Genomic DNA, 12,046 nt, shown 5'->3' on the forward strand with positions numbered 1-12,046 from the left:
TTTAAAAATGATGTATTTGTAAAATGAGGTCATTAATTGACATGAAGATTTAATATCATTTGATTAACAAATCTAATTAACAATGTAAATAAAATAATCATACTGAGAGTTATATTTAGTTTCTCTTATCTATTGTGTACAGAATTATTTTATTGCAGAATCAAAGAAGTCAAAGTCGTATTTTAAAGAAAATTAACATTCATGTCTATTTTAATCCAGAACACTTGGTGATAATTTGTTGGTAAATTATTTTTTCCTAAATTATTAAACACATGGAGTGCAACAATTGTTCATTTATTAGGTTCATCAGCTTCTGCAGACTTAACTTTACTGAAAATAAAAATTTTATAGGAAAATGATATAAAAACAGAAAATCAGAGGTGCTGAGACTTTTGTGCATTTTAAAGTGTGTCTGGTTACATATTTAAATTCAAATATTATTTGTCACATACAGTCATAAACAGTACGATATGCAGTGAAATGCTTAGACGACCGCCAGTGACCTTAAAATGTAAAAACAGTTAACAAGAGATAAATAGAACAAAATATAAAAAACTTTAAGAAAATTTATAAGAAATATATAAAAAAAAAGTGCAACTGTGCATGAGTGTCCATTACAGTGTAGTGTACAACATGCAGAGTGGTTTAGTCCTGTATAATGTCCATAACTGTGAATTGTGCAATGTGCAAAGATGCAGAGATTGTTTAGTCCTGAGTAGTGATCTGGTTGAGAGACTGTATCGCCTGCGGGAAGAAGCTCCTCCTCAGTCTCTCTGTGTTGGCCTTCAGGGAGCGGAATCGCTTTCCTCACCGCAACAGAGAGAACAGTCCATTGCTGGGATGGCTGAGGTCCTTTACGATCTTCCTGGCCTTGGTCCAGCACCGCTTACTGTGGATCAAGTGCAGGTCAGGGAGCTCGGAGCGGATAATGCACTCAGCCGAGCGCACCACCCTCTGTGGAGCTTGTCTGTCCTGCATGGTGCTGTTCCCGAACCAGATTGACATGTTTCCCGTCAGGATGCTCACTATGGTGCAGGAGTAAAAGTTCCTGAGCACCTTGGAGGGCATTCTGAAGTCTCTTAAGCATCTGAGGTGGTAGAGATGCTGCCGGGCCTTTTCACCACAGTGTTGATGTGACTGGCACATGACAGGTCCTGCGTGATGTGAACACCGAGGTATTTGAAGCTGTCCAGTCTCTCCACTGGGCTCTCGTTGATGACTGGGGTCTGGTAGTTTCTCTCCTACTTAGTGCTGAAGTCCACTATCAACTCCTTTGTCTTACTGACGTTTAGAAGGAGGTTGTTCCTGTGGCGCCAGTTCTCCGGATTCCTAATCTCCTTCAGGTATGCCGACTCGTTGTTGTCAGAGATCAGGCTCACCACGACGGTGTCATCAGCAGTGTGAAGTACAGCAGGAGACTTAGAACACAACCCTGGGGGGCTCCAGTGCTGAGAGTGAGGGATGAGACATGTCCACCCATCCTTACTAGTTGTGGTCTGCCAGTTAGGAAATTAGAGATCCACTGGCACAGAGATAAATTGAGTCCCAGGTGCTCCAGCTTGGTGGTGAGTGTAGAGAGAATTATGGTGTTAAATGCTGAGCTGTAGTCGATAAAAAGCATTTTAACATAATTCCCCCTCCTAGTGTCCAGGTGAGTGAGTGATGTGTGGAGGAGGTGAGAGATGGCATCGTCAGTTGAACGATTTGGACGGTAAGCGAACTGTAATGGGTCAAGTGTGTCCGGTAAAGAAGAAATTATGGAAGAAATTCCTGCTGATTTCCTGGTGTTCACTCTTCTGAAGGCTCTTCTCACGTCATGCTCGGAGATGATGAACGCGTTTCCGGTGCTGGCCGTGTCTTCCTGTCTGCAGCCGTTAGCACCGCTAGCATTAGCATCGCTATCGTCTTTAGCTGCAGCCTCGAAGCCAAAGACATGTCCGCATTCATCATACTGGATGTTGGTGCTTTATAGTCCTTATTGTTGATTCTGCCTAATTTATTAAGGTGTGTGAGATTAACACTCGTCAGTTTTACATGTTATTTTGTCCTCCTCTCTAAACCAGGTGTACATTAGCACCGTGTGTGTTGGGAGCAGGTGCCAGGTCCCCAGTTTTCATGAGAGCTACTTCTGACTCACCAGTGTGGACTGATTTCTCTCTGTGGGGACTATGCAGTCTTTGTAACAAAATCTAACAGCATTCACACACTTTATTGAGAAGATCAGACTGTCAGTAATCAGACTTTTTATTCTAATTTATGTTCTTAAAATAGAATCTTACTTCAGTCTCTCCAGTTTACAGTGAGGATTCTCCAGTAGAACAGAGAGACACTTCACGTCTGAGTCTCCTAGTTTATTCCCTGACAGATCCAGGTCTCTCAGGTCTGAGAGTTTTAATCTCAGAGCTGAATTCAGAGCAACACAGCCTTCACCTGAGACACCACAACGCTCCAACCTGTAGAGACACAATGACACACACTTCATCAACAGATTATTTTGGTTTAAGACTTACTTTAAAGTGGAGCAGGTCCCAGGTCCCCAGTGTTCATGAGAACTTGAGCTACTTTTGACTCACCAGTCTGGACTGATTTCTTTGCGGTTTGGATATTTTATGTACATAATTTAATTGTAAACCTGCACTGTGATCTCCTCTCATACACACACACCTGTTGATCCTGTTCTCACCTTCAGCTCTGTGTTTCTGTCTGACTGTGTTTGAGTCAGTGAGATTATTTATAGGTATTCTTTATTTATAACAAAATGTTGAATAATCCAAAACCATTTTGTTTTATCTTAGTGACAAAACTATTGAAGAAATTCAATAGACAAATGACTATATATATATAAAAGAATTTGTATAATCCATTATTTTTGCTTAAGTGCCTTTAGCTTTGATTATAATACACAATGTGGTGTTTAGTTTATGTTTAAAAATGATTCTTTATGCTCCCAGAACATTCTTTTAAAAGTTGAGTCCTGAAACCCAGATTATAACTTGAAGCCTTTTTTTCTGATTAGCCTCCCTGATCTCTTAAGGCTACACAGCTGTTTAGTCCCAATCCCTTGGGTTGTCCTCACATTGTGTGTGTGAACATGTTCTTGCTCTCACTAATAAACATAGCTGCGGGTTCTACTATTGTTTTTAATAATTTGTTTTCACTAAGGGCTGCACGGTGGTGTAGTGGTTAAGCACTGTCGCCTTGCAGGGTCTGGGTTCGATTCCCAGCCAGGGTCGATTCACGTCTCTGTGTGCATGGAGTTTGCATGTTCTCCATGTGCTTGATGAGTTTCCTCCAGGTACTCTGGTTTCCTCCCACAGTTCAAAGACCTAGATTTGATTATTACTTATTACTAGATTATTAATCTAGAAGATTAGGCTAACATAGTGTGTGATTGAGTGTGTGAGTGTGTGTGCCCTGCGAAGGATTGGTACCCTGTCCAGGGTGTTCCCCGCCTCGTGCCCTAAATCTCTTGGGATAGGCTCCAGGCCCCTCATGACCCTGAATACAGGATAAAGCGGTAAAGACGATGAGTGAGTGTTTTCACTACGTGTTTAAGTGATCTCCCAACACACTCATTCAAAATATTTTTCTGGCTGCATTTATTTCTCAAAGATGTTGGTTCACTACGACCCTTTCAGGTTTTAATAATGTGTTCATTTACAATCACTCTTATCAACTCATTTGTGACATTTTGTAGACTCAGTCTGACTCCCTGTCTTCTGACTTCACATGAATTTTATATCAACACTTTACTGAAAATAAAACACCTTTTAAACCAATGGAAAAAAATCGGATTATTTAAAATATATTGACATTCCGTAAGATGTTAAAGATTTAAAGATTTTTTTTGTCAATAAATTATTATTAATGTCAATAAAGGTTTTATTTACTAATCTGGTAATCTGATATCTTGAGAGAAATGTACAAATTAATGTTAAAGGGATTAACAGATCATTCTTCTACGGTTGCAACATTAATTAAAAGAGGTTTTTACTTACGTCAGTGTCTGTAGTTTGTAATGTTCATCATCCTTAAGAGCAGAGAGACGCTTCACTCCTGAGTCTCCTACATAATTATAGGACAGATCCAGGTCTCTCAGGTGTGAGGGGTTTAATCTCAGAGCTGAAGTCAGAGCAGCACAGCCTTCATCTGAGACACCACACCACTGCAACCTGTAGAGACACAATGACACACACTTCATCAACAGATTATCTTGGTTTAAGACTTACTTTAAAGATCACGAGTTTGTAAAATGAGCTCATTATTCACAATGACATGGAGATTTAATATCACAGGATTATTCTAATTAACAATGTGATTAAAATTATTAAACTGAGTGTCACAATTGAGTTCATCAGCTTCTGCAGGTTTAACTTTACAGAGAATAAAAGTTCTACAGGAGAATGAGATGAAAACAGAGGATCAGAGGTGCTGAGCTTTTAGTGCATTTTAAAAAGGATCTGACAAAAACTGTGGAAAAATCAGAAGTGTGTCTGGTTACATATTCATATAATAAAGTGTGTGAGATTAACACTCATCAGTTTGGTTATTTTGTCCTCCTCTCTAAACCAGGTGTAAATTAGCACCTAATCAAAAACGACATTATTTTAATTATATCTGTATATTAAACATACAGTAGTGATGGTGCACTGTGATCTCCTTTCATACACACACCTACTGATCCTGTTCTCACCTTCAGCTCTGTGTTACTGTAGGAACGTGTTTGAGTCAGTGGGTTTATTCAGAAACTTCATGACAAAATGTTAAATAATACGAAACTGTTTTAGGATCTTAGTGAAATAACTATTGAGGAAAACTGCATGGTTTTAATCCTGCTCGTCATGTCTACAGCTGCTTTCGGCGACCCTGTTTATAACAACTAGACAGAGACACTGAAAGAACATTCACTCACAGAATAAACAGATTTTTGTTTCCCCTAAAGCAGTGTTTCCCACATCAAGTATACAGAGCTTGTAAACTGTGCATTTGGGTTTTCTGATATGTAAAATTAAACTCATCATTACTTTTAGAAAATGTACATTTTATTACAACTGGAATGACAATAAAAAAATGTAGAACAAAAAAAAAAAATGCACATATTGATATATATTATGTCCTTGATGTAAAATGTATGTTTGTTGACAGAGAGGGTTTTCATCACGGGTCACTTTATTTAAGACTGTATAGTTAATGTATGTGTTCTTCTTCTTCTTATTATTATTATTATTATGGTCACACGTGATCTTATAAATCTGTTCCATTTCTTGCCTATATGATCTTTTTTACAATTTTTGCTTAGTCATGTGTGTATAGTTAGTTAAAATTAAATTTACATTGAGTTCTTTGTATTGAAGATTATATTGTACCGAAAAAATTAATTCTATATTGCACAATCCTGACTCATATACAGTATATTTATTAAAACAATAATGCAAAGAATGGCTAAAAATGCTTTGGGGTTTAAGGGCTAGGGCTCTCTGACAAACAGTGCCGTCTACACTAAAGACTGTTTAGTATTTTTATATACTTCATTTTACTCTTCAGATACGAGTAGATAATATGCTCTGGTCCCATCCCAATGAGACGTGGCGACATAGCTTACAGCTGGTTATAGTCGCTGAACCGCTGGATGTCCAGGTGGTGCTCCAAAAATAATGTGGGCTTTATAGACAATTCGAAGACCTTTAAGGGCAAAGCTGGCCTGTTAGGGCGGGACGGTGTCCATCCCACTCGGGAAGGTGCTGCTCTCATTTCCTGTACTATAGCTCATAGTCTCAGAAGAGGCCCAGTTAAATCGGTGACAATCCAGAGCCCAGGCCAGGGAGCAGACAGACAGGCTAAACCAACCGTCTGCTAGCTGCATAGAGTCGTCACTCAGGGTTCATCATATTAAACATACTGTGTCTGTTCCCCAAGCTAAGCAAAACTTTAGAAAGACCCAGAAAGTCTGTTTTAGTAATTTAATTAACATAAATACCACAAATTCAGATCACACTAAATACACAGACAGCACCTCTGATCTGAAGCTAGGACTGTTAAATATTAGATCTCTCACATCTAAAGCAGTTATTGTTAATGAAACTATCACAGATCAGAAGTTTGATTTACTCTGTTTAACAGAAACCTGGATTAAACAGGACGAGTATGTAGCTCTAAATGAAGCTAGTCCTCCTGGATCGCAGTTATTTACGGTGATAATCTGACTATTGTACAAAAACACAAATTAAACTCATTTGAGGTTCTCTATAGTAACATAAGTGGGGACAGGGGTAGCTCAGTGGTTAAGGCATTGGACTACGGTTCGGAAGATCCCAGGTTCAAACCCCACAACCACCAAGTTGCCACTGTTGGGCCCTTGAGCAAGGCCCTTAACCCTCAACTGCTCATATGTGTAATCAGATAAAAATGTAAGTCGCTCTGGATAAGAGCGTCTGCCAAATGCCTAAATGTAAATGTAAATGTAAGTGTAGCTACAAATATGAAGTCAGCTCAGTCGATCCCGATAATCATTATTCACAGACCTCCAGGGCCGTACTCTGAATTTCTTTGTGAAATTGCAGATTTCCTCTCAAACCTAGTCGTTTCTGTAGACAAGGCGTTAATTGTTGGAGATTTTAATATTCATTTTGAGAATCCAGAAGACCCTCTAAGAACAGCATTTATGTCCATACTAGACTCAGTAGGAGTAAATCAGTGTGTAGTAGGACCCAATCATAAAGCAGGTCACACTTTAGATTTAATAATATCTTTTGGATTAAGCATAAGAAATTTATTCACAACTCCACTGCCTGAAGTTATATCAGATCACTATCTTGTCTCAATTAAAGTGTGTTATAGTGATAATGTATGCGCAGCACCACTCTACCGTACTAAACGTACATTCACATCAACTACCAAACAGAGTTTTATCAGTAATCTCCCAGAGTTACCAACTTCGATTAGATCACCGTCTGACCCCACAGAACTCGATCAGGCGACTGAATATTTAGAGTCGACGTTCCGTTACACCTTAGATAATGTAGCTCCAGTTTAAAGAAAAATTATTAGAGATAAGAAACTTGCTCCCTGGTATAACGACCAACGTACTTTAAAAGAGACAGCACGGAAAGTAGAATGTACAGTAAATGGCGTCAAACTAAATTGTTAGTATTTCAAATAGCATGGAAGGAGAGCATCCTGAACTATTGAAAAGCTCTTAGTGTAGCTAGATCAACATATCTCTCCACTCTTATAGAAAATAACAAAAATAATCCTAGATTTTTATTTAATGCTGTAGCCAAATTACCTAGGAATAAGACCACTTAAGAAATCTCCACGACAACATCGTACAATAGTGAGGACTTTATGAACTTTTTTAATAAAAAAATTGTAAATATCAGGCATAAAATTGAGGCTTTGAAACCGAACAATGCAATTGATGCAGATGTTAAACTAACTATGTCAGATCAGAACCTAGAATACTTTACTCCCCTTGAAGAATATGAACTAATTTCACTCATCTCTTCTGCAAATTCATCAACCTGTATATTAGATCCTATACCGACACATTTTCTTAAACAGATAGTACCAGCAATAACAGAACCCCTGTTAAAAATAATTAATTCCTCACTCAGCATTGGGTATGTTCCAAAATCTTTTAAATTAGGCCTATATCAAACCTCCTATTCATCTCTAAGATTCTCGAAAAGATAGTAGCGGAGCAGCTATGGTCATATCTACATAGAAATAACATACATTAACTGTATCAGTCAGAATTTAGGCCTCATCACAGCACAGAGACAGCACTCGTTAAAGTAGTAAATGACCTCCTATTGGCCTCTGATCAGGGTTGTGTAACTATGCTTAGGTTACTCGACCTCAGTGCAGCATTTGACACCATTGATCATGGAATTCTTCTTTACAGATTAGAAAATGTAGTAGGAATTAAGGGTACAGCGCTCTCCTGGCTCAGATCCTATCTGACCCATCGTTATCAGTATGTAGACTTAAATGGTGATTATTCTGCATGCTCTCCAGTGGAGTTTGGTGTTCCACAAGGTTCAGTTTTAGGCCCACTGCTTTTTTCCCTATACATGCTTCCTCTAGGCAACATAATCTGTAAACAGATTAACATGATCTGTAACTTCCTACTGCTTAATCCTGTTAAGACAGAAGTTCTAGTCATAGGACCGCATTCAGCTAGAAGTAAGATTCTAGATCACACTGTAACTTTAGATGGCCTTTCTGTTCCTTTGAGTGCAACAGTAAAAGATCTCTGTGTGATTATAGATTCCAGCCTTTCATTTGAAGCGCATGTAGATAATATTACCAGGATAGCATTCTTTCACCTCAGAAATATTGCCAAGATAAGAAATATACTGTCGCTAAACGATGCAGAAAAACTAGTTCATGCTTTTATTACCTCTAGGTTGGACTATTGTATTGCCCTACTGTCTGGTTGTTCAACTAGGTGCATAAACAAGCTTCAGCTAGTCCAAAATGCAGCAGCAAGAGTCCTCACTAGAACCAGAAGATACGAGCACATCACACCTACCTTATCTTCACTTTATTGGCTCCCCGTGAAATTTCGCATTAATTTTAAAATACTACTCTTGACATATAAAGCATTAAATGGTCTCGCGCCACAGTATCTGAGAAGAAGAAGAATATTCAATTATTTGTCACATGTACTTTACAGCACAGTGAAATGTCTTCTTCGCATATCCCAATTAGAAAACTGAGGTCAGAGCGCAGGGTCAGCCAGCTTACAGCGCCCCTGGAGCATATACAGCTCAAGCCTTGCTCAAGGGCTCAACAGTGGCAACTTGGCGATGCTAGGGCTCGAACCCCCGACCTTCCGATCAATAACTGTCACACACACCCGTTCCGCGACCGGCACTAGGACCTGGAAGTAGTACGGTCGCGAAACAGGAAGCATAAAAGGAGCCAAGATGGCGCCTCACACTCGCTCAGTCATTGAGTTTCGCCCATGTTGGTCCAGATTGTCCGTCAGCCAAATCGTGAGTACTCATTTTCTTGGGTTTGCTTTCTGATCCGAGTGTGTGTTTATAGGACGCGGGTTAAATTTGTGTTTTTCCCTTGCTCCCCTTGTGTGAGAGTCCTTAGATAAAATCGCGTGGTTATCCTGCCTATTCGCTTACTTCCGCGTTTGGGTTTACCATCCACGCTACAAAGGGCTAACTGCTAGTGCTAAAGTCTTCCAATCATCCAGGTTAGTTCGTGACAGAATGACTGAGCCACAAGCGGTAAACCCAGCGGATTATGCGCGCATCTGCGACGTGGTAGATCAGCACGCCGCGCTGATCAATCAGCTGAACGGAGAGCTCGCTACTCTGCGCCGGAGCGTCCAAGACGTCGCGGCCTTGCGCCGCGAGGTGGCGGAGCTTCGGCGGGAGAACGCAGCTCTTCGCGAGGCGGTTGCTAGCGCGGCTACCCGGCCTCCCGTCGCGGCGGCCGCAGCTCCGCCCCCCCCCCTTCTCCACCCTCTGATGTTTTCCTTGCTTTACCGGACAAGTGGGATGGCACAGACGGGAGATGCAGTGTGTTTCTAACTGCCCTCGATCTCGTGTTTGAGTTTAATGCCACCAAATACTCCACGGATCGAATGCGCATTGCTCTCCTCGTCTCACTGCTATCAGGGCAGGCAGCTGAGTGGGCCACGGCAGTTCTTCGTTCCGATTCAGATACCGCCCATTCATACAATGAGTTCACTCGCCAGTTAAAGCTTACTTTTGAACACCCTGCGGGCGAGGTGGAGACCGACACGAAACTGTACCATCTGCGGCAGGGTGGATTGTCCGTGAGCCGTTACACCACGGATTTCCGTACTCTGGCAGTGCAAACCTCCTGGGGAGACGCCGCGCTCCGGACATCTTACTATGAGGGACTGGCTCATAGGATTAAAGACGAGCTAGCCGGACGAGAGCTCCCCGCCACACTGGAGGGATTGATTCAGCTCGCCCTCCGGATCGACCAGCGCCTACTCTCTCGCCCGAAGCCAGCCCCCAGAACCCTGCCGCCAACACCCACCTTCGCCCACGCCACTGCACGACCACCGACCACCTTCACTTACACCACCCACGGGGATGTCGGATCTCCACCTCCTGCCGTGGTTGACACCGGAGCCGGGGAACCCATGCAAGTAGGACGCGCCTCCCTAACCGTGGCCGAGCGTGAACGCCGTTTTCGGGAGGGACTGTGCGCCTATTGTGGGTCGGCGGCGCACCACCGAGCAATCTGTCCTCTTCGCCCGGGAAACGCGCAGGCCCGGTGAGGAGGGAGAAAGACTCACCGGGCCCCCTCCAACTCTCCTCCACGACCACTGACACCATCCCTCGTCTCACGGTTAAGGTAATCCTCCAATTTGGTCACAAACGGGTCAGAAGTACCGCGTTCATCGATTCTGGTGCCGCTGGTAACTTCATTGACTCTACCTATGCCAAAGAAATGGGGGTAAAGACCGAGGCGTTATCCCAGCCCGTTCGGATCACCTCCGTAGACGGTCGCCCCCTTTCCTCCAGTCCCATCACCACTCAGACTCAGCCTATCACCCTAATCATCGACCGACACCAAGAGCAAGTCCAGTTTCATCTCACCTCCATCTCGTCACCTCCTCTCATCCTCGGACACCCTTGGCTACTTCAACACGACCCCCTCATCTCCTGGACACAGAACCGGATCTTACAATGGGGGCCGACCTGCACCGAACTGTGCTTACAGGCATCGGCTGGGACATGTTCTAGGGAGTCCGAGGCCCCCGACGTCGACATCAACGCCATCCCCACCACCTACCGGGACCTGGCTGAAGTGTTCTGCAAGAAGCGCGCCACACACCTACCTCCTCACCGCTCCTACGACCTCGCCATAGACCTTCAGCCGGGCGCCGTTCCCCCCCGCAGCCATCTTTACTCTTTATCTTCCACCGAGACGCAGGCGATGGAGGAGTATGTAGCCAATGCACTGCGTCAGGGTACCATCCGACCCTCCTCCTCGCCTGCTGCCGCGGGTTTTTTCTTCGTGAAGAAAAAAGGCGGGGAACTTCGCCCCTGTGTCGACTATCGGGGGCTCAACAACATCACCATAAAGAATCGTTATCCCTTGCCTCTTACCAACTCAGCCCTGGACGCCCTCTCTGGTGCCACCATTTTCACTAAGTTGGACCTTCGGAGCGCCTACAACTTGGTGCGCATCAGAGAGGGTGATGAGTGGAAGACGGCCTTTATCACCCCCAACGGACACTACGAGAGCTTGGTGATCCCTTTCAGCCTCTGCAACGCCCCCGCCGCCTTCCAACACTTCATCAACGATGTCCTCCGGGACATGTTGGGGCGGTGGGTGTTTGTCTACTTGGATGACATCCTAATCTATTCACGCACCGTCGACGAGCACGTCCAACACGTCAGGGCAGTTCTTAAGAGATTACTCGCTCACCAGCTGTACTGTAAGTTGGAGAAGTGCGCTTTTCACGAGCGCTCCACCACGTTCCTGGGTTTCGTCATCTCGCCCCAGGGTGTGGCCATGGACCCGCAGAAACTGGAGGCTGTGCGTCATTGGCCCCTACCCAAGACCCTCAAGCAGCTTCAACGGTTTCTCGGGTTTGCGAACTTCTACCGTCGCTTCATCCGGGACTACAGTACAGTTGCAGCACCCCTAACTGCCCTGACCCGTCCATCTTCCCATCACTTCACCCTCAACGCCACCGCCATCTCTGCTTTCCAGAAACTCTGCCACCGATTCACCACCGCACCAATTCTTCTCCATCCAGATGCCAGCCAACCCTTCGTTGTTGAGGTGGACGCCTCGGATGTGGGCGCCGGGGCTGTTCTCTCGCAGCGAGGTCCAGACCAGAAACTACACCCATGTAGTTTCTTCTCCAAAAAGTTTGACCCCACTCAGCAGCGATATGGGGTAGGGGACCGCGAGCTGTTGGCCATAAAGTGGGCTTTGGAGGAATGGCGTCACTGGCTCCAGGGCGCCAGGGAGCCGTTCATTGTCTGGACCGATCACCAGAACCTTATCACCATCCGAAACATGAAACAACTCAACC

The 12,046-nt window shown here is 43.7% G+C and overlaps 1 protein-coding gene across 1 annotated transcript in view; it reads right to left on the reverse strand.

Moving 5' to 3' along the window:
• LOC128534133 (NACHT, LRR and PYD domains-containing protein 12-like) overlaps positions 1-12,046 on the reverse strand; it is a 192,121-nt gene that overhangs the window by 2,682 nt on the left and 177,393 nt on the right. The window contains exons 13-16 of the mRNA XM_053508431.1: positions 3,999-4,172; positions 2,280-2,453; positions 2,138-2,189; positions 1,287-1,418 (exon numbers count right to left, since the gene is read on the reverse strand). Of these exons, the coding sequence (XP_053364406.1) occupies positions 1,287-1,418; positions 2,138-2,189; positions 2,280-2,453; positions 3,999-4,172 (532 nt within the window). The remainder of the gene's footprint in view (positions 1-1,286; positions 1,419-2,137; positions 2,190-2,279; positions 2,454-3,998; positions 4,173-12,046) is intronic.

The sequence above is a fragment of the Clarias gariepinus genome, chromosome 12 (assembly GCF_024256425.1).
Source record: "Clarias gariepinus isolate MV-2021 ecotype Netherlands chromosome 12, CGAR_prim_01v2, whole genome shotgun sequence".
Lineage (NCBI taxonomy): Eukaryota > Metazoa > Chordata > Actinopteri > Siluriformes > Clariidae > Clarias > Clarias gariepinus.